A 22,864-nucleotide genomic window follows, 5' to 3' on the forward strand; every position below is an offset into this window, starting at 1 on the left:
GGAAAAAGTTTTAAACGTTTTTCTGATGGTAACAAGCAAACAGTGGCACTTGAAGAGGGGAAGATCTTTTTTCCTTAATGTTTGTGCAAAGATATCTATTAGCTATATAGGTTCTAAACATAAGTGTGCAGATGCATATTGGACTTATTGTAGAACATGCATTTATTAGTCATACATTCGTCCAAAATCTTGCTTGCATAATTGCATGTTCAAAATGTTAGGAAATCCAGATCTAGTATGTCTTTTCTTCACTGTTCATAAAATTGTGGTTTACATAACCCCCTTCAAAGGTGGCAACATCAATGTCGCATCTTGCTGTGAAGCTTAGTTTATGTCTATTGCCTAGTGAAACTTGCTTTTTTTATTCTTAATGTTCAAATTAACTGACAAATTAATTGTACAATTGTACAATTTCAGAAGACAAAAATTTCTCCTATGAAATATCAAGAAATATTTGGTATTGAAAGAGAAATTTATTTCTTCTCTGGTGTCTTTTTATTTTTCTAGTCTTCTGAACCTGATTGATGCTTTTGTCTTTCTCGTCTTTTTTCCTTCACTCATGGTTTCCTCCTTCTAGGTTTTAAAAAAAAAAAAAAAGATTCCATGTATTAAAAAAATACTCAATATATTTTAGTTTGTCTTTTCTCAGAAATGTCAGGGTGAACTGCTATTGCCTTTATAGGAGTAAAAATGTAGCAAATTTCAAGTAGTAGGACAGCTATGCCATGTGGATAAGAAACTGGATCCCAGCAGAGGGGGAAGGAGGCAGTATTTCTTTGCTTCCCAGTGGGAACAGAAATGAAACTGAATGATGAACTAATCAAAAAAGCTCTTAAGTCTTTGTTCATGTGGAGGCTGACAGTTATCTTTCTTTGGGAATTTTTCCCCCCTCCATGTTAATTGTAGAATTTTTCTGCTGTAGATAAACTGTCCATCTAAGGATGCATAGTAGTATCAGGATGAAAACAGAAATTACATGAGTTAATGGCGACTTGGGGATTGTAGCAATGAATCAAGTCAGAATGAACATTGTAATATTTATGACTACACAAATATGCGTATTCTGATAGCCAGAACATGGGTTTCCATTAGGTATTGTTATTAAGGTAGGGCAGTCTGCAGAATTCTATTGATTTGGGTTAACTGCAACATACTAGTGCCCTCCCTGAACTTCTTCCAATTCAGTGCATTTCAATGTAGTAAGTCACACTTCAACTTTATCTCAGATTTCAGGGGATTTTAGAAGGTGTGGTATTACCAGTGAATATTGTTTTTTTGCAGGCACCAGCTGCCTTTGGCCTGGTTTCCTTCCTGATGCACGCTGGGCTGGAACGGAATCGAATTAGAAAACACTTGCTGGTCTTTGCATTAGCAGCACCTGTTATGTCGATGGTGACATACTTAGGGCTAAGCAAGGTAGGTCTGGGATTTTGTTCTGCCCAAAATGTAGCTTAGTGATGAAGTCTGGGGAAAGGAATACCATATGAGTTTCATAGAACATAATTCCAAACTGCTTGAAAAATTTAGCAGAATGGAGATGTAAAAAAAAAAAAAATTGATAAAAAGGTAGCAATGTGAATGTGTGAAACAAAAAATAACCCATGCTTTCCATCAGAACCAATGATATAACTCCTTTATAGAGTTTTGTATAGCTTTTATTTAGAAGGCTGACTTCTGTCTTTTCTCCTTTCTACTGCTCCCCACTGAGAACTTAACAATTTACTCATATACCAGATTTTATCTGGTGACTATGTAACTGAGTAATTTTCAGTGTTGCTGCATGCATTCCTATTTTAATATGCAGGCAGAAAATAATCTTTGCTAGTTTCCCCCATAATCCCAGAATTGGTCCTATATGTTCAACATCTTTTTCAGGCTGTGTTAGAAGTTGAATCCTCAGCTAGAACAGCCTTTTTGCCTCTCATACTTCTGAAAGCATAGTCATGTCTTGGCTCTGTACAAGTGGCCTGTGAAATGGGCCGCTGCACATGAATTTATCATCTCTGTCCAAATCAAATGTTTCTGCTTCTTGCAGCGTTTCCTATGACACCCCTGTACTTCTAACTGCTGTGGGCAATGCTGGTGACACACTATGGTGGTGTGTCCTAAGGAATCTAACGTGATCTCATGAAACTCAAGGCATGAGAGAAAAGATTAAATAAATCACCTGGGCTAATCCCTTTACTTGCTGGAAAGGAGTTATATTTCATATTGCAGTACAGGACACAGCAGGAAGGGTTGGGTTTGTAAATAGAAATGAGAATGCTGTTTGAGCATTCTTTTGCTGTAGGCTCACTGAGAATTGGTTTTGCATTTTGCACTTCAGAAAGAGCAGAGAATTGATACGGCCTAAGGGCTGTCACAGTGGTTGTATAGTTCCAGAGCAGATGTCTCTCTGCTCTTTGGAAAAATAACCTGAGAATATACCAGAGAACTAAAATCGCGCTTGAGTTGGAAATTGTTTAAGAAGCATTTTGGAACTGATATCAGTGCGTTTGCATTTCATTACATTTAATGATGTGTAGCATGATCTTAGTATGATCCTAGTATGAATGTGAAGAGGTGCCCAGTTTTGATCCCGAAGATGCATTTCTTAATGAAGTTTGCATGGAAATTCTGAAAAAGTTTTGGGTGTTTACTTGTAAATACAAATGAGATATTGAAAGGGTGATGATTTGGGACTTAAGTCTAGCAAATCTTGCTCTGACCATCAGGGCACCAGATATTTAAAGGCTGTCATCTTATTTGAACTCTTTGTTTAGAAAAAGGAAAAATAAAAAAGTCAGTCCTGAGCGTCCTTCCTAAAATTTGCGTCTTTGCAATCTGAATTTTATTTTTTTTCAAAGCACACTTGTCATTTTGTATGTTGCTGTGAGATGGTCAAACAAGATGCTTCTGCACAGATTGTGACTTTTTTTCTTCTGTAAGGGTTCCTAGAAGTCTGAAGTGAACTAACTAGGATGAGGGGTGTCTTTCTGCCCCCCACATTAACTTTAGAATGCCAGTTGCTACACGTAAGGTGCAAGACACAAACCAACACATTAAACCGTTGTCATTGTGAGAGAACAAGAGTTGATAAAAATCCTGGTGTGTCTGGACACTTAGAGAAATTTTTTATTATTGATTGAAAAACTTCTGCTTATTCTAATTTTTTTTGCTCTTTCCCTTCTCCCCCCCCCCCATTGCAGAGCAGCAAAGAAGCCCTTTCAGAAGTCAATGCCACCGGAGTTGCTATGCTGTTTTCTGCTGGGACTTTTCTTTACGTTGCCACAGTTCATGTCCTCCCAGAAGTAGGAGGAATTGCTCATAGCCACAAACCTGAATCAACTGGAGGAAAAGGACTCAGTCGTCTGGAGGTGGCAGCCCTGGTATTAGGATGCCTTATTCCTCTAGTTTTGTCCATTGGACACCATCACTAAACGCTCAAATTTCGCCGTTCTCCTCCTCGATCTGACATGAGCAGTAAATGTCGGCTGCTCCCTTTATCATTGTCTCTTACCCATCATCCATCCCATCTACTTTATGGAGTTCAGAGGGAACGTTGATTGCAAAATGAGGAATACTGGGAAAGTTTTTAGTGTAGCAAAATGTACTTTGGCAGCCGGACATAAATTCTATGTAACTTTCTTTTCTGAAGACATTTGCTATTTTAATTGTTACTTCTGGCCCTATTCTCAGGGAAGATGGAATTTGGAGTTGAAGAAGGGTGAGCGGGGAAGAACATAGCGACTCATCATGAAATTGCAATCACCAAAGTATCCTGCAATTCAGCTTTCACAGCTGAGAGCAAAAACAAAGGATGGCTGCCTTGTGAGAGCTTGAAGTCTTACTAATGAAGAAGGGGGCTCTCCCCCACCGGTTCTATGTTGTCCTGACAATGCGGCTGGTCCTTGTAATGTCTGTCACTAATTGTATTGCAAAAATGGGCTACACTTGGAATTCTGGACAACACTGCTCTTGTCACAGAAGTGTCACTGATAGGAAAGAAATGATGTAGACAAAGTGTAGGATTAGAGTAGGAAACCAGCTGGTTAAGAAAGTGCAAACAAATTTTGCAGTGTATTTCATTATTTAAGACAAAGGATAGAAGCAAGGAGAATATTGTTTTGATTGTTTATGCAATTGTTAATAAATTTTAAAAAGGCAGTATTTCTTGGGAGATGGTCTTCTGCCAAGTCAGTAAAGCGTAGGCACCAAAAATGTTAGCAGGAATTAGGTATTGGGTACCGTGACTACACTACTGCTACTGTTGAGAGAGATATCCATAGTGTCCTTTGAAATCCAGCTGTTCTGGGCTCTGAGGAGTAGAAATCTGATGGAGACAGCTGTTGAGGGACCAGGGAACTTTACTAGCTCATTTTCAAAAGTGAACTGCTGAAATCAGGGAGGGGGGTGGTGGTTTTTTTTCCATTAAATAAAAGGTATTAAGGCTAACAAAACAGATGTTTAGTTAAATATCTATGCTGCAGGTAGAGTACAAAGTGTTTCTAAAGCAATTCTAAACAAAAAACCCCAACAAACAAAAATCAAACTGGTGGGTTCTCAGTGGACCTGTTAGGCATTTTGCTTTTCCTTTGGGAATTGTGCATTTGCCTCTTACCGGTAAGCTTTAGTTTTGGTGAATCTACTGGAGGACTTATTGCCAACTGCTGATGCCTCTCACTGCGGAAGAGTAATAGAAGATCTCTCCCTTTCCAAGGCACAGCCTTCCCTTGTCAGGCACCATTTCTCTTATGCAAAATATATTATACTCTGATTAAACTGTAGTGCACTGAAAAGCCAGGAATGCTTGATGTGCACAGACTCAACATAAAATCCTTTCTTTAGGGGAAAACTTTTTAATGCCGTACCCTTTTTAAGCTATACTCTGTCTGCACTTTTTAAAGATAACATTGCCAAATATATTTCTTTTGATTTTTTTTTTGTTTGAAATGGATTTTCAGGGCTTGAAATACCTTCTTAACTGAAGTGCTTCTTGTTTCCATTTGAATGAGTGTGTCTGTTTTTCGTTTCACTTACAACTTATACTACACAGGCCATTGTGCCTCTTAACTTCTTTACATTTTTGTCATTGTCCTGTTTGTCTACTAGTTCAATAACGGTTATGGCCTGGCTCTTGGACTAGTGATTGCTTTGTTGGCTTTGTAACAATACAGGTGTATCCCAGGATTGAACCTAGTGCTGACCCCCAGGAGTGCTTGTTCATTTGTGTGTTTTACTGTATAAAATCAATGCAAAATTATTAGAAATCATCTTTTCCTACAAGACAGTATTTTCAGATAGAATTAGTGTATCACGCCTAAACAAGCATTTTTGACATTAGACCTTCAAAAGTTAATTCTGTTCTGAAAACCCACTGCAAAATTAGTGACATGGATGAGATCCTCTCCTGCATGTTCTGAAACCTTTAACAACATACATCTGTAACTAGTAAGTTACCTGTTTAAAAAGTTCAGTGATACAGGTTACCGACACATGTGAATGATACACAGGGATGTTTCCAGCAAAGCTCCCAGTGTTCCTCCTGATTGCCCCCTCTTCCTTAATTTCACTATTTTACCTTGCTTAATCTTTCCACCTAACTGAACTGTTTCCAAAAGCAGGAGAGTTTGCAAGATCTGCAGCAGAAGCAGGAGATAGCTTAGTGCAGCATCAGATGCTTACATTTTGTAAAAGGGTAGGTTTTTTTTTCTTTAAACTGTCGTCTGCCCCTTGCAGCCCACCCCACCGTTAAGCTGGCTTCCTGACTGTGTTCTGCTTCAGCCTCATTTTGTGTATACCGATAGCAAGGGTTCAGGGAGGTGCGTAGGTAAGGTCCCATTTCAGGCCTTTTTCTCCCATGTTGGAGCATGTGGATAGCACCTTCTTACATGGACGGACGGGTCTGTATTGAGGAGGATGTGACAGCCAGCCTTTTCGCTGCTGACATACCCTCTGGTGTATTAATCGTAAGAGGTGCCGCTGCTGAGAGGGCTTGTCTTTCTTTTCTCCTGTCCCTCAGATTGTGTTTCTGATTTCTGCGGCAGCCACCAGAAATGGTAATACTCGGTTTAATGATTCATGAACTATAGAGGCCAAGGTATAGCAGCAGGTGAGGGATTTTAAATGAAAACATTGGCAACTTAAAATTGGCACAAAAATTCTAATAACACATACTTTTCATGTTGGCACTCAGTTAAGTGATAGAAGACTTAAGTGATTTTTTTTTTTTCCTACCCATTTAGAAGTAGAAATAGCATTTTCTTTTGGCTGTGTCTGTTATCTCTGTTTTGAACTATTAAATTCTGTAGCTGAAACTGCAGTGACTAAAGAAGCTTTTGGTTATATGATAAGAATAATATAAAATGTTAAATGATCAAACCTTTCCAAGTTGTTAGTTCCACATGGAGAATTATTTTCTTGAGGCAGAGTATCTTAATGAGTTAAATAAAACGGTCCATTTTATCATTTCCCCTTTTTTTACCTAGCTCCCCATCTGTCACTGAAAATCCAAGCATTGCATGTAGTTAGGGCCATCTGGTATCATTTTCTACTCCTCAGGGGACCTTGGTGCAAGCAAATTCCTCTTACTCTCTCTGTAATAGCCATCCCTGCCTGTGTTTTCTGCTGTGAGGTAGGTGGCAGCAGGTTAACCAGGTGCCAGGCACGTCCCCCTTTGCTTCTCTAAATCCCTCTAGGAAATCTATAAGGTCCTCATCAGCTGGTTTGTTGGTTTAGTTTTTTTTTTTTAGTTAATGATTTCTTAATTGGCGATAGGAATTGGACGAAAGCAGTTTCCATTGATCCCGGTGTGTTCAGGTACTTTCCCTACTGTTCTAATTCTTGTATAAAAAAAGGGAAATATTTCTTCTTCGTCACTTGCTGACAGATGCAGAAGATGCACTGACATTAAATTGAGAGAGGATGGCTGAGCTGTCACGCCAAGACAGGAATTTTTGATCTGTGGCATGTCAGATGGCTGGGTGTTAAACACAGGAACCCACTGCTGACTTCAAAGAACCAGTTCCAGGTGGATTGTGTAAAAGGCTAATGTTAGCCGAGAGACCTGGGAAAACTACTCTGTTTATTCAGGAACTAGTTCAGAGCCTTCAAGGAACTTTTGACAGTAGCAGATGTGTCTGCGTGGTATCGGCTCCATGCCGACTGAGAGAGAGATGCTGTGGAATAGACGCTGCTGCTGCTCCCTTCCCGTTCTGTGCTGGGGCTTGGGAAGAAGAGGAGGGAAGTGTACTGGTATCCTTTTAGGGGTGGAAGGAGGAGGAGTGGTTGCGATATGGTGGGAAAGTTTATGATGAATTTCCGATTCCTGTTCACCTCAAACTTCTTTTGAAAATAAAATCTTTTTTTTTTTTTTTTCTTACTGTCCTTTTATTACATCTCTTAGCAGCCTTGGCTTTCCAGGGAAAAACATTGCGTGGTCATTGCTGTTTACCTGACTCCATGTATGGAACTGTAATTTTAATGTCTCTTTTTTCCACACCATTTGTACACAAAATCATTCCATGAATGGCTGCCTTATAATTTTTCCACTTTAATTGTGAATGGTTAAAATAATGTTGCCGTTTTCAATTTGTTTTATTATATTAAATTTTTACTAGGTGCAGTGCTTTGGAGTTGGCTTGTCATTTACTGCATGGGGGTTTGTGGCAGGTCCGACAAAGAGAAATGACAGCCTTAAGTAGGATGCAAGCGGTGCAGACAGTATGTTTTCTTTTTGTGTAAGTGCATTTGCTGCTTTTCTTCATAATGTCTGAGCGCCTCCTGGAAACCTGAAGTGTGAAACTGCGTGTTGGGAGGCAGTCTAGCAGGTCGATTTGGAGATGGGTATGAATGGGTTTAGAGGTACAAATACAGAAAGGATTTGACAGCTCTGCCTGAGTGGGGCATTTGACAACTTCTGTCTCCCACAGAGTGTTTAGGAGTTGGTGTTGCCTTGCAGCTCTCTCTTCCCCCACCCCCAAGGACATATCTGATGCTTACAAGGCAGAGACCTCTTTGGAGGGCCACGGGGAGATGATTGGCTCAGGATGGCTCCAGGCCACTGTTAAAAGGCTGGAGGAGACGTTGGGGCAAAAGAAAATTGAGAGCACTGGATGGAATGAAAACAATCTCGTCAGCCCCAAACCCAAAATGCAAACACGAAGTCCCTTCATTCTTTTTGGAGACTTCGTGACAAAGTAGCCTTTCGCATATATATATATATATGTGCATCTCTGATTTGGGTGAAAAGTCAACTTTATGCATACAAAGATGTGAAGAAAACCCTAGCCTGCTTTTTGTTCTTGTCTTATGGGGGAAAGCTGCTGGTGAAATCTTTCTTGCCCCTGTTGTGTGGTTTGGGTGGTGTTTGTTCCCTGCCCCTCATCTTCTTGCTGTTTTCAGGCACCGAGTCACAGCTCAGCTTTCCTTGTGACTGCCCCGTGGTCCTGCTGCTTACCGGTTCGCAGCTCTTCCATATTGCGCTCAGGCTTCGCTACTGACACAGTTTTTCTCAAAGGCAGCTTACCTTCTTCATAGAATCATAGAATCGTTAAGGTTGGAAAAGACCCTTAAGATCGAGTCCAACCGTTAACCTAGCACTGCCAAGCCCACCACTAAACCATGTCCTCGAGCACCACGTCTACACGTCCTTTAAATACCCCCAGGGTTGGGGACTCAACCACTGCCCTGGGCAGCCTGTGCCAGTGCCTGACTACTTCCTGCAGCGTGCGACAAAATGAAAGCCTGCGTTAAGCCATGGCTACCTACGTTTTCTCTCTGATGCTAGTTGTGGTGGTCATTGTAACTGAGAGTGGATTATGTTCGTGCTGTGAAGAAAAATCAGCTTCTCGGGCTCCTGAATTGCTCTGGAAGGGTTTTATTTGCCTCTGACATAATTTGGAGTTGCAAAGAATAGTTGGAAATTAAATTTTAGTAGTGGTCTCTAAGAGGCTCTCAGGCAGGGGATTTGAGGAGAGCTTTGAAAATGAATTCCGTTTTGTTTTCTGAGCAAAAACTTGCAGGACAGTCGGGTTTTTTCCTGCAGGACATTTTAGGCCGTATTTTTAGGGTTTGCAGGTTTTATTAAAAGATTCTCAAAAAATGCAGTGAGCTGCACGCTGTGTGCTGTGGTTGTAGAAGGGGCAAACTTTTCATATAAAACACTGACTTTTTTTTTTTAAAGATGCAACTTTAAAAGGAATGGCCACAGCTAGACACCTCTGACTAAAAATGTTACTTTACCAAACTTGGTTGGGACTAGATTTAATGTTTTAATACACATGCAGGGCACAAATAAATGAATAAATTGCCGGAGTGAATGCTGTGTAAAAAACAGCAGGGTGCTTGTGCTTGTCTCTTGCCAAAGCATAGTAAGTTGTGGTTTCTGTCCTGGTGTGTGTATGCTTTTAGGGGTTTGTAGAAGAAAGTTGTCGCTACCACTGCAGCATCCTATGGCTGCTGCCAGGATTTAGTGCAAGGATGAGAACTGGAGTTGGGATCCTTGCAATAACTAAGGAATGACTGGGGAGTTGACTCCCTGTCAGGAGGCAGCCCCTAAGGAAACACCAGCGTAGGCTTTGCAGATCTGTATGTAGATCTGTGGGTTTTGCAAGTAAGCGGTCTGAAACTCTGTCACTTGACCTTATGTGATCAAACCATCAGCTGGAGCAATTCAGGAAAAGTTAATGGTTTAAAGCAGTGAGGCAACCCCTTAAGCAGCTTGCGGAGAGGTAATTAAGGACTTGCCTTTGCCTCCCTGATATGGGGGATGGTACCTGGTGGTGTGCCAAGTTCTTTAGCACACGGTGGGAAGGCACTAATTGAATGCATTCTAGAGCAGTAATTACAGAGGGACCTGTGGGGGTCATCTGGTTCAACCCCCTGCTCAGGCAGGGCTACCTAGAGCCAGTTGCCCAGGACCGCGTCCAGGTGGCTTTTGAATGACTCCAAGGTGGGAGACTCCACAACCTCCCTGGGCAACCTGCGCCAGTGCTCAGTCACCGTAAGAGCGAGAAGCTTTTTCCCTTATGTTCAGAGGAAACCTCCTGTGTTTCAGTGTGTGCCCATTGCCTCCAGTCCTGTCCCTGGGCAGCGCTGAAAAGAGCCTGGCTCCATCCTCCTTGCATCCTCCCTTCAGGTACTTGTATACATTGATGAGATCCCTCCTATAGCTCCTGAATTAACACACTTTATAGATACTCTTGCTCTCCGTACTCTGCAGCTGCCCTGTAAGCAGGATTGGGTTTTGGACATGTATTTTCAGAGAAAAGAAAGGGGAATGCTGCTGTTAAAGGATGGGTGGTGTATGCATTCCCAAAATCTTCATGCATCCATTTAAGAGATACCCTTGATGGAGATGATTTATAAGCAATTCATTAAAAAAAGGATTTTTTTTTTTCCTGCAGTTGCTATCTGCAGACTTATCTAGGATTCTGTCACTTTAGCAGTTAGCGTTTTAGCTATTGCACTCAAGCAATAAGCAATCTTCTCAGCTAATTGCTTACTTTTGATTTTTCTGGTAGCTCATAGGACTTGTGCGTTTAGGAAAAAGTGTAATCTCTATATTGGCTTAATCACAAAAGACTGATTAATGTAAAGTCAGTAGGAGAACTGAAACAAATGGCAGTGTTGCTGTTGTAGCTAGTACAGGCAGGTGCAAGGCAGTGAGGATGGGAAGCCAGTACTTTGCCAGAGAGGCTCTTGGTTTTTTGGACTTAACCACTGCAGTCTGTTGTAAATCCTTTTGGAGATGTGAGGAAGTGCTTTGGGTGCATTTATGTTACAAGAGCTACCACTAAAAACTTAAATATTGAGGAGCTGTGGTGTTGTAGGCTTCCTGATGATGGCTGTAGAGTGTTCCTTCATTTGTTAAGGAAAAAAAATTTTTCATCAGCATTTTTATCAGAAACTCATTAGGGATGAGCACAGCAGCAAGAAGATGAGCTGTCATCTATTGTTCCAGCTTACAAATTAAGCCATTCTTCTACTGATACGTGCAAGCCTTATCCAAATATCCCTGCAGGCGGAATTGCACAACATTCCACCCTCCTTATCACAGCACTTCTCCCTCTTGTCTGAGATGTCTAAAGATTAACAAACCCTTATGGTGGAAGGGGGTTAAGGAAAATGCCTCATGCAGAAAACTTGTAGCAGTAATTAAAAGTAAGCTGTATCGTGATGACTGACACCAAACCTATATAGTAGTTAGAAAATCTAAAAGGCAAGGTGAAATTATTAGAAAGGGGGAAAATGCTTGTTCTGTATCTGTAAGCCCATGCAGTGTCTGAAGTGGTAATTACTTTATGATATATGATCATAGTTATGTTGGGGTCTGCGGAAGTTAATGGGCTTCTGCTGTCTGAAGAAACACTTTAACCGAGATACTCGTTGTTGCACTGGGCTGAGAGGTTTGCTAAAAACCCTGCTCACAAGCCTCAGTACTAATCTGAATGACTCTTGCTCTAACACCTCTTAGTCAAGCTCTCCTTGCTTGCCTCCAGAGAGCGAAGCTATAAGGAGAATGAGTCGCGTTTTAGGACTGCAACGGATTTCCCATGTTCTGTTTCCTCTCTTTGACAGAGGAACTGAGGGATGGCTGGTCTTGAACAAAACTTTGTGCTCCTGGTACTGCTCTGTGCGGGTGCTTCGCGTGAATGTGCTTTGGTGCACGTGAAGGGCTAAGCCATGGGTCTGTCTGCGAGTTTTTCCGTGCTTATCCCTGCAGCCTGGACTTCAGCAGTATGAAAGAGGCCTCATCTACAAAAGCTGTGTGGCAGCATGGCTCACAGGAGGGTAAACGGAGATGGGTGAGGGAGGAGATGGCCCCCTTAGCCTGCTGTATTTTGTGGAAAGCAATGTTTTTGGTGTACTTCCTTGGCAGGCTGTTTATCTTTCATTTGGCTGATGGCTCTCCTCAACATACAGGGTTTGCAGTAGAGCTGTCATGGTCTCCTGCTGTGATAGATGGCACCAGTAGATCTTTGTGCCTCTCTATGTAGATAACCACTTGAGAATGCGGGTAGGAAGGAGGCAAGAAGTATGTCCTGTTCCTGTCCTGCTTATGCACACAGCATGAGCCCTGACCTTGCAGTGCCTGGCTGCGAGCAGGACCAGGAAAGAGAGAAACTTGGAGTGGAGGCTGCTGCAGATGACAGCGGAGGGGTATAGCAGAATATATAGGTGAAGGGTGTGAAGAACATCGGTGGTGTGGTCCCTGCAGTTTCCGCTCCTGAATGAAGTCCTAATTGTAGCGTCCTTAGCTTTTTAAGGCATTGCCTTCAATGGTCGTAATAGTGGTGGGGGTAAAGGGAACACTGAATGTGTACGCAAGAGCAATTATGGTCTCTGTGTGCACGTGCTGGGCATTTTATGGACTTCAGATTAAATAAAAACATGGTTTAGCCAATCCTGTTTTCTGGATATGTATTTATTGTTTAGAAGTTAAGCCTATGACTTCTTTTCCTCTTTTGACCAGAGGGAACAAAGTGGGTAGAAATTAGTGGACTGCAATCAATATCTAAACTGTTGCAGTTGAGAAACACCTTGTAGAAAGTAGTCCTGCACCTAACCCTACTTTAGAAACTTGGAGAGTTCAGATCTGCTGACTGGTGTTGAAACAGCTAAGGAGTGGGCTTCTCCACAGTGGGCAGCCATCAGCCCTGGATCTCATTTACTGTCCTACTTCTTGCTGGGCTGTTTTCTCAGATCTTAAAAATGTTGACGGTGCTCCAGTTGTTTGCCTGTGTTACTATGTCAAGGTATTACATTTTTTCCCTCCATTTTTCTTCCAAGGAAACTCTACCAAATCCTTCTCTTTTCCAGAATTCTTTTGGCTGGCCATTATATCCAAACTACTGCATGGGTATATGTATTCTTGTGATGTTCTGGATTTAGTACCAGTGTCATAGGTGAGGAACTGTGCCTGAGAGAAGTCAAGGTACATGGTCAAGTCAGGTAGGGACATTGCCAGGGCTGGAAGCTAAGCCCCGGTGTACTGAACCCTGCTTTGGTGCCCTCGCTACCAAGGCAACGCTTTCTCTGTGCTCCAAAGCAGGACTGAGTGAGCAATTGCACCTTTGAAATTCTCTGCTGGCTCCCAGAAAAACTGCTCTAAACCTTGCCTCTGATCTGTTTGTTAGATCTCTGAGTGTCCTGGCACCACAGGGTGCAAAGGGCAAGAAAGTCTTTTAAAATTGCTGAGCTGGCCTTTATGCAGTCTGTGCTACTCCCGTGGCATGTACGTGCATGTCATAGGTAGTCCTCGACTTGACTTGGATGTTTTCTGTGCAGAAAAGCTGTGTCACCTGGTCAAACCATGTCCTGGGTAACTCTCTACTGTTGCTACTGTCATGTTTGGGACTGGGTTGAATAATGTTGATTGCAAGCAGGTAAGACATGGATAAAGCAAAATGCTCTAGGAAAGGTAAATAGACGTGCAGGTGGCATGCATGCTAAGCTGCAAGCTTTCCAGCTCTGAACATTGTTATAAAACCCTCTTGGGGAAAGGTTTGTTGTTGCCTCTCCATGTGCGTGGAGGTTCAGCCGCCCCCCGTGAGGAGGACCGCTCCCATGGCCGCTGCGCCCTCCCACAGCTTGGGCAATGGGACGGGGATTTGGCCAGCTGGGGCGGCCCGAGCACTGCGGCTGGCTAGGCAGCCGTCACCGCGGACAGGCAGCATGGCCCTTCCCCGGGGCGCAAGGGAAGGGAGAGTGTGCTGGTGGGCTCATAATATGAGAAAAGAAAGAAAGCAAAGCTATATTTGTTTAATGCTGTTGAACAAGCTGCTGCCTGGAAGCAGCCTGTTTAACTATTCCAGTACTAAGCATTTTCTGTTTATGTAAGCCATGTGATCACGTTGTGGTGTTCAGGCTTGATGGGGGAAAAACTGGTATATTGCAGGAAGCCTACAGGCTATCTTCTGGAGGAAGATTTTTCAAATGTAGCTGACCATTCTTATGTATTCTAAAGTCCCTAAAAAAAATGCCTGTTTAGCAGAAACCTCTTTTTTTTTTTTTCTTTTTTAGAGCACCAGAGTGAATGAGTCGTCTTCTAGAAGAGATCTCTTAGCAGGATTAAAAAAAAAAAAAAGAAGAAATTATCTTCTTTAGATGCTGAGAGAAATAGTCATTGACTGTGGTGTCAGTCCCTGAGCAAGTCCCCCAAAAGCCAGGCTGTGAGTGCTTACTGTCCACAGGGCTATTGGGCTGGCTGCTTGCTATCAAATCTCTTTGCTTCAGTAAACTGGCATCTTGTTTTCTGTCTTCCTGTAAGTCTCCTGAAGTGGTGCTATATCCACAGTTAACAGTTTGATTAATATGATTCATGGGCCATCCAACATGGGTCTGGGTGGGTTTGAAGGGCTGGGACTGATGGAGGGCTTTGTCTGGAGCAGGTCACTGAGACCACGTGATTCTTACCAAGGGATGATGTCAGATGGGGTTATACATCTACAAGGATGATGTCAGATGGCGTTGTACATCTACAAAGGCTCTTCACTTTAATGCCCATTTGCTGGAATAACTTTTCTTTGAGCTCTGCAGGACAGCTCTGACTCCCCATGGGACACTAAAAATTGATCACGTGCAAAAGAAACATAAAGTGTCAATGCCTCACACTAAAGAAATGGATTGATGGTGGTTGCTTTTGTTCTATTTAAAATAGCCTCTGTGCACAACTGTATGTCTGGGAAGCTGCTGAAGCCTCATTTTGATAGATACATGTGACGTTTTATCTTTGCAAGAATGTTATATCATAAATTAAGCTTGAGCTGGACTTTCTTTTTATTTCTCCGCATTGTTCCAGGTGCCTGCTGATACCTCCCATAATTGCTAACAGTTCTCTGGGTTGAAAACAGCTACAGAACCTATCAGAAGCTGTGAGAAGAAAGGGAATCCATACTGGAAGGCAAAATCTGAATCTTTCCAACTCTGCAGCAGCTCTGATCCAAATCTCAATTTCCTGCCCCCAGCCCAAGGAATAGTTTGTTCTTTTCTGCATAAAGTACTATTGTAAGGGTGCCCAGAACATAAAGGTATAACTTTTTACTTAAAAAAAAAAAAATAAAAAAAAAAATACAAGCCTCCTTATCGGCTGCAGTTAGCCAGTATGTGTATCCTTAAACTGAAAGGGAGCATCTTCCAGCTGGAGGGTGGCCTGTGATGATGGAGTGTTACTTCTGTGCTAGCTTGCACTGCTGTCTGCTTCAAAGGTTTTTTTTGAGCAAAATTTTATTGGCTTGATGTGTAGGAAAAATAGGGGCAACATATTAACAAAACAATTCCTGTATCAGTACAACCTGTCTCTCCACAGGAAGGTTTTCTGAGTAAAGCTCGGGTGCTTTCTCTCCAGGATGTACAGCTGTGTTTCCCCTACGAGCCATCAAGAATGAAACATCCATCTAAAATCTTTAAATTATTATTCTGGAACAAAAATGTTTCGGAGAAAGAGGGTGAGCCTAATCTGTATCCCTGGAAGGTACGGCCACCGCAGGTTGCTGTGCATGTAACGGATCCAGCCAAGTAATGGCTTTTCACCTCTGCTGCTCTCCTTGCAAGGCAATTCCACAACTCCCTTGCTGTGATGGGTACACACCTCATTTATTAATGGCCAATTTAGGCCCATTTGGGACCTTGACAGGCTTAAGAGGTGGGCCCATGCGAACCTCATGAAGTTCAACAAGGCCAAGTGCAAGGTCCTGCACATGGGTCAGGGCAATCCCAAGCACAAATACAGGCTGCGCGGAGAATGGATTGAGAGCAGCCCTGAAGAGAAGGACTTGGGGGTGCTGGTTGATGAGAAACTCAACGTGACCTGGCAATGTGCGCCTGCAGCCCAGAAAGCCAACCGTACCCCAGGCTGCATCAGAAGAAGCGTGACCAGCAGGTCAAGGGAGGTGATGCTCCCCCTCTACTGCACTCTCGTGAGACCCGACATGGAGTATTGCGTCCAGGTCTGGGCCCCCAACATAAGAAGGACATGGACTTCTTGCAGTGAGCCCAGAGGAGGGCCACGAAGATGATCAGAGGGCTGGAGCTCCTCTCCTATGAGGACAGGCTGAGAGAGTTGGGGTTGTTCAGCCTGGAGAAGAGAAGGCTCCAGGGAGACCTTAGAGCAGCCTTCCAGTGCTTAAAGGGGGTCTACAAGAAAGATGGAGAGGGACTTTTTGCAAGGGCGTGTAGTGATAGAACAAGGGGTAAAGGCTTTAAAGTGGAAGAGGGCAGATTTAGATTCGATATAAGGAAGAAAGTCTTCACTATGAGGGTGGTGAGGCACTGGAACAGGCTGCCCAGAGAAGTTGTGGATGTCCTTTCCCTGGAAGTTTTCAAGGCCAGGTTGGATGGGGCTTTGAAGGAAGGTCTAGTGGAAGGTGTCCGTGCCGATGGCAGGGGGGTTGGAACTGGATAATCTTTAAGGTCCCTTCCAACCCAAACCATTCTGTGATTCTATGATTAGTTATTGTAAGCATCAACCTTTATTAATACATTAAGAGGGGAAAGAATGCCTGAAACTAGACAGCAGTCAAATTTTCCCCTTTGTTCTCATTTAAAGAAGTGAAGTCCTTTTAGTTTCCTGTCATACTATGGGTTAACTATACCTGTGATCATCCCTCAAGTCCTTTTCTGGATCTCTTCAGGGCTGGGGAGTCTGTTTGGCCAGAGCTGTACAGAAGGGATCTCGTGTGGGTCTGGTACCAGGGCTTATGTCTGCCTTCCCTTGTAATGCAGACCATGACTGCATTTTTCTTTTTGCACTGGTGTCACACAATTGTCCTGCTAAGGTCTCATGTACTTGGGTCTCCGTCCTCTGCTCTTAGTAAATGATGAGCTCCCAGATTAAATACAAATGGATTATCTCTGTATGAATGTCTATGTGCTTTTGGGCTGTTCAGTTTCACCAAGATCTTGGAGCAAAACCAAGTCTGCTTGTGCTTCCCTAAGGATTTCTGTCCCCTGGAATTTGGAGAAGGCACTTCTGCAGGACCCAACTCTCCCTGCTTACCCTGTGGTTGACCCTTTTCTTTTGGCTGGGCTTTATGACACTGTTGTTTTGATCCTGAAGTTCCTGGCCAGTTGAAGTAAGTTTTGCATCTGACAGAAATAACACTGAAGAACCTTTAAGCCAGCCCTCACACCGTTACCTTCTGTTTGTGAGAGGCAAGTTGCTTAGGCTGTTGTGTTGCTCTCTTGCTCTTTCCTTCACACAGGCCCCTGATTTATTTAGATTAGCACACATATAAAGGAAATGTTAACATAACCACTGTTATAAATTACTTTGTCCTGACACCAGCAGTTAGAGAACTCACCCCACTGCTGTTTACTGCCCTAGCATTGCTGGCTCCTGCCCATGTTTAACTCTTGGTGACTTTACAAAAGCAAGTTGCTTTCTCCCCCCCCTGGACCTTCCCACTCTAAAGAATTTGCTGTGATTACTCATTCCCTTGCTTGTCCTACAAGTTTCTAGAGGAGAGAATATCTGCATATTTTATGTTTGAAGCTGGAGACCTCTTCTCTCTTTTGGTCTCTGTGAGATAAAATTAAAGAAGCAAAGGATGAAAACCTGCTTTTCCTCGCTGCAGGTCACTGCTATCAGATCCTTGCATCGCTGATGCAGTGCGATGGCAGGGGCACTGGGTTGTCCTTACATGGGAGCTCTGTGGCTTTTCATTATGTATTTATAAATTAAGGTGATGTTGCTGGGCCCTTTGTGCAACATAATTCCAGGGAAACTTTTTCCTCTCCTGCAACCCTGGTTATGAGTAGTATTTTCTTTTCAGTGCAGTGTGTGGAATGGTCACTACAGCATTAATACTTCTCTTCTGCAATGCAGGGTTGTATTCAAGAGCTGGGGCTCAGGTGAGATGGAGGCATCTCTGCTGCTCTCCCCTGTTCCCCACCCTCTCCCTTAATGTCACTCTAAGATGGGATTTGCTGCTCCTTGGGACACGTCTTGTCTGGGACCAAAAGGCCAGTCAAAGCCAGGGTGAGAGAAAGTAACAAAGCATTGAGGTTGCTGACTCCCTCTATTTAGTGATCAATAGTGGCTTTTATCAGGGACCTGCATCTCTAATTTTCCTAGTACCAAACGCAGCCTGTGAGCTTAAGGCAAGCAGTCTGCGTTTCCTCTACTTAAGATGCTTTGCAAGCGCCTGTGACCATATAAAGCTCAGTGGGCCTGCGTCCAGAGCTGTGATCTAGCCTATGGCACATCCCCGTTTTCTAATCTCTGGGAAGGAGAAAGTTCTGTGTGTCTGCAGTGTGTCACTTCTGAATAACTGCATTGGGAAGGGCTGACATTTGGCAATTATAGCATCAACATCAATACGCATAGGATGGCATAGGTCAAAACAGGAGCAGATGCCTCACAGCATGTATATGTCTGCATTGGTTATATGATACCCCAGAACTCCAGATGCTTTAACAGGCACAATGCAGGCAGTTCTTCCCTGAATCCTAATCCTAGAGGGAAGGCAGGATACAGGAAAAAACAATATGATGCTAATGTGCTTTCCTGTGGCTGTTACAAAAGACGGGATCTTTCGGAGGACTGTTTGTATCTGTGCAGGGAGGAAGGGTTTCCAGAGAGGAACAAGGATTTAGGGAACTAGAATAAAAAGCTTGTTTCAGGAGTACTAAATAGGAGATAAATGGAGACTCACCTGAGCTGTGTGACTATTCCTCTGTCTCTGTGCTGTGGCCAAGAAGGAGCTGGTACCTAAGAGGCAGGGTGGAGGCTGTGCTTGCCATATCAAGAAGTAGCAAGGCACGGAGGCAGGCAGAATTTTGATCCTCTAACTTTGATCAGCAATGGCCCTTTAAGGCTGAGCAAGGCGTGCAGCGTGGACACTGCCCAGTCCAGACCCGCAGCCACGTGAACTGTACCCGGGTGGGCAGCGCCAGGCTGGCACAGAAAAAGCCTCCCGATGACAGAGGGAATCTGATTGAACTTGCTGGCTCCCACCCACTCTGCTCCCCTTTTCCTCAGGACAAATGAGAAGAACCTGTCTCCAAGCGCAAGATTTTGGGGGTATGTGTCAGAGTAAGAGATGCCTGACAGTAAAATATCTGTCTCGCCCTGATTTCAGCCTGGAGTGCTGCAATGCCGAGTGAAATAACCTTCCAAGCTGGCTCTGGTGCAGAGGTATTTTGGCTTATGTTATTGCTGGGAGCTTTCTCTCTGATGAGCTCTTTCTGCCTCTCTGTGTTCCTGATCTCTGGCTCTCGTCACTCTTTTTTTTCCTTGGGCTGGGATGTGTGCTGTCTGTAATGCATCAGGAAGTAATATGCAATGAGGAAACTCTCATCATCTGTGCCTCAGGGAGAGAATTATTGACTGAGTGCTGAGCAGTCAAGTTATTGATTCAAACCATAGCCCAGTCTCTCTGTCTGCCGCTTGGAGTGGCTGGTTACGTCCTTCTGGTTCATTGCATTTAATCAGATTCCCCGAGCCGCCGCGCAGAGGGGGAGAGTTAGAACCAGATCCATCTATAATGTTTGCTTCAAAATCCAGTTCCGTATCCCCTTCTCCGTCCATGGAGCAGGCAGATTCAGATGCTCTGGACATCAGCACTAAAGTGCAGCTGTACGGCGTGCTCTGGAAGAGACCCTTCGGGAGGCAGTCGGCCAAATGGTCCAGGAGGTAAGCCACAGGCGCTGGGGGATGCTCAGGTGAAATACAAAGCCTAAGGGTGCTGGGGTAAGTTAGAGCCTGCACACTTGGCTCTTCAAGAGCACCTAGCCAGGCAGAGACTAGGGGTGAAACTTTGGGCATAGCTTCCCTGCTCTTCTGAGTCTGCCTTACACATGTGGCACCCCGTTGTGCTTTCTTCTTTATCTGCCCAGACCCTGTGCTATGTGCACTTCAGGGTGGGAGTAGGGACTAGCTGCCTCCTCTGGATTAATATCCGATGACCATTTCATGAAAGAGGAAGAGTCAGCTCACATATTTTTGCCCCCAAACTGCTTGACTTTGTTCATTAGCACTTGTTAAAGCTCTTTGAGTCCTTTGGGTGTGAGATGGCTAGGCTGAACTGACTGTGCATGTGGGACCGTGTGTGTGTGTGTATGGTCTGCAGGGGTTTGTGGACCAGCATCAGTACCGCTGTGCCGCGTGATGGTGATGGCATGCTTGGAACAGCAAATGCAGACTCTCTTCCCTGGGGGGGAAGGTGGCTCTGAATTCTCTCCCATCTGGTGCTAGGGAGTTGGAAGCTGCTCTGTGTTGTGTATCAGCAGCCAGGAAGTTTGGAGCTGGAAAGCATTTGCTATAACCTTTTCCCAAGGATGGAAGTATGTTCTATAATACTGATGTGATGGGTCAGTTTGAGGTTTAAAGTTGGTGTAGATTCTCTATGCGAATCGCTGAATCTCACAGGAGTTTTCCGCTGGTTGTCAAATGATGAGACACAACTGTGTATGGATGGGTACTTGCACAGAAACATGGTACAGCTCTTTCTCATTGCTCACTGGGGGTACATGATCCAATGGATTAAGCCTTCCAGCATTCCTGGATGGCAGATTAATGTCACTGCTGATAGACGTCATTGGCAAATGATTCAGTTAGAAGACTAGCAGCCGAGAAACTTGCGTTTTCACCCTGTCGCTGCCAGAGATACGTTTTGTGACCCAGGATTTGTTGTCATGATCTATTGAAGCAGGATAGTAGTACTTGCCTGCCTTTAGTAGCTTTATATCTGCAGATGAAAAAGTCTGCCAGAAAAGCAAAGTAATGTTGTTTTCTTCGCCCCCCTCACCTTTCCACTGAGGAAAGGCACAAATGAGTCATTAACAAAAGGCAGCACAGGAAGCCTGAGCTGCCTCTGGAGCAGAAAGGCCATTGCGTAGCCTTTGTAGCAGTGTGTCCTAAGGGTTTTCAGAAGAATAAATTAACTTGCATATGAGCGATGTCTGTCGGCTACCTCTGGTACTTACCTTTTGTGGGTGCCTTTTTCTGCAGTCCGCAGTGTAGACACAACACATCAAATCCATTTCTAACCCCAGCTTTCCTGGTTTTGCTTTGTGTAGTAACCACAGTGCTGTCCAGTCTAAACCTGTGAAGATGGCGTGGCCCAAAAAATAGCTAAATGTTGCTTGGGAAGCAGTTTTGTGTTTGTAGCCATCTTTGACCTGCGTGCAGGTTTTATTCTCTACTCCACCCCCCACCCCTGAAAGCAATGCCCTTTTTTCACCCAGGAGAGAATTTGTGCTGATGCTCCCTACTCAGCTCCCAAACATTGATATTTAAATGAATTATGATGTCTGGAAACTAATGTGACTGTGTTACGGAAAAGAAGTGGACAGAATAACGGAGGGGAGGGTAATTTGCCATGGAGGAGACATTCTTAAAAGGCTTTCTTCTTCCTAATCAAAATTTCTTGCAGGCAAATGGCTTATCTCTGCTCTCTCTGTCATTATTTATTTAGTGCTGTTCTACTCCTAGAAGTCATCCCCATCTTTAGCAAGTGGTAAATATTTTAGTGATAGCAGGTGGGAAGAGATGGGGAGGTGACTGTGGGGCAGGGGTGAAGTGGAAGGTTAGCTGCGAGCACGGCAGCTGAGGGTCCTAATGACTAGAGACAGGTCAGTGGGAGATGAACACAGGGAATCCATAGGGTTTGGAAGGAAGGGGTTTCTGGAGTAAAAAGACTGGAACAGGAGGAACAATAAGTTTTTTTTTTATCATAGCAGAGATTTGCAATAACATGCAAGATTTTTTAAGTCAGTCAATATGGGGGAGATAAGGAGCAATTAATCCATTCTCCCTACCTACCTCCCATGCCCAGCAAGGCAGAGCTGGTCAAGTGCATTATTTTATGAAAAGGAGAAGAGATGTTTCCCACTCCAGTTAAATTAAAAGAAAAAAATTGACTATTGCTAGATACAGTTGAGGATCTGATCTCTAAGCAATGTAGATTTTGTCCTGAAGTCTTGGATTACTACTTTTTATCTATTTGGTACTTACAGGTAGTACCTTTGCTATGAAGTAATTTTGCACTGGACAATAGTACTACTCCCTGTCTCGAGGAAAGTTTTTCCAAGCTACGGGAGATAAACCAGGATGTAACAGGAGGATTGATCGCAGCAGGCCATCAGCCGTGCAGATGGGTCTGTGTGGCTGTTAAGAGATGCGTGATACCTACTGGCTTGATCCCCTTCATTTGGCTGGAGCAACAGTGCTGCTGGAGACACTGGGAAGAAAAGCAAGTATTTAAGGGAAGGATGGAGGCTCACTGGATAATGGATCAAGGAAAAAAGTCAAGGCATGGTGTCCAGTGCTTTGGCGATTGAAATCCCAGGTTTGGGGATTTCACAGCAGTAGAGGTTATGCAGGGAGCAGGGAGGGATAGCAGAGCCTTGTTTTAGTCAGGGCTGGCATCTGATGGCACCTGGGAGGGCAGCAAGGCTTGACATGAGGCAGTTTTCTGGAGCACTTTCAGTCCTTTCCCTTGCCCACACAATGGTCTGTCCTGCAGCCTAAGCATGTGTGCGCTGCCTCGAGTACTGACCGAGAGGGGCTGGGTGCTTCTGGCACCGGACCAACGTGGCTGTGTTTATCTGCCAGGGCTGATGTCTGAGCATGCTGCCTTTCAGAGCTGTATTTTGAAATGCCATGAGCAGCATCCTAGCTCCTATCTCTCCAAAAGAAGCAGTTCTATTCCTAATGTGAATTTTCTTTCCTTGTAAAGTAATACCCTTCCAAGAGAGCCGCAACCATCTTCTGAGTTTACTGGTGCTTTTGACCAGTCTAAGCTTGGGTCACTGCTGGTGTGGCTTTGGAAAGTCATATTCTCAGCCCGCCCTTGACTTATGGTCCTCCTCTTCCCATCAAACTGCACCCCATTCTTCCTTCCAATTAACAACAAGCAGTTTAGTCTCTTCCCTACTACAA

The 22,864-nt window shown here is 43.8% G+C and overlaps 2 protein-coding genes across 5 annotated transcripts in view; both read left to right on the forward strand.

Moving 5' to 3' along the window:
- SLC39A9 (solute carrier family 39 member 9) overlaps nucleotides 1–22,864 on the forward strand; it is a 45,363-nt gene that overhangs the window by 17,057 nt on the left and 5,442 nt on the right. For 2 of the 4 annotated variants that reach the window (XM_082317597.1, XM_082317594.1), the window contains 5 exons: nucleotides 1,282–1,416; nucleotides 3,189–3,368; nucleotides 14,005–14,153; nucleotides 14,783–15,011; nucleotides 15,290–19,117. In XM_082317597.1, coding sequence (XP_082173723.1) covers nucleotides 1,282–1,416; nucleotides 3,189–3,368; nucleotides 14,005–14,088 — 399 coding nt within the window. In that variant the 3' untranslated portion in view covers nucleotides 14,089–14,153; nucleotides 14,783–15,011; nucleotides 15,290–19,117. Of the gene's footprint in view, nucleotides 1–1,281; nucleotides 1,417–3,188; nucleotides 7,524–14,004; nucleotides 14,154–14,782; nucleotides 15,012–15,289; nucleotides 19,118–22,864 lie in introns of those variants that run through there. The other 2 variants (XM_082317596.1, XM_082317595.1) reach the window with 2 other exon arrangements.
- Nucleotides 19,467–22,864, forward strand: part of PLEKHD1 (pleckstrin homology and coiled-coil domain containing D1) — a gene marked incomplete at its 5' end in the record, with an annotated part of 30,011 nt that continues 26,613 nt past the window's right edge. The window contains one exon of the mRNA XM_082317592.1: nucleotides 19,467–19,615. Coding sequence (XP_082173718.1) covers nucleotides 19,467–19,615 — 149 coding nt within the window. The remainder of the gene's footprint in view (nucleotides 19,616–22,864) is intronic.

This window comes from Platalea leucorodia (assembly GCF_965183815.1).
Source record: "Platalea leucorodia genome assembly, chromosome: 7".
In the NCBI taxonomy this organism is placed as follows: domain Eukaryota; kingdom Metazoa; phylum Chordata; class Aves; order Pelecaniformes; family Threskiornithidae; genus Platalea; species Platalea leucorodia.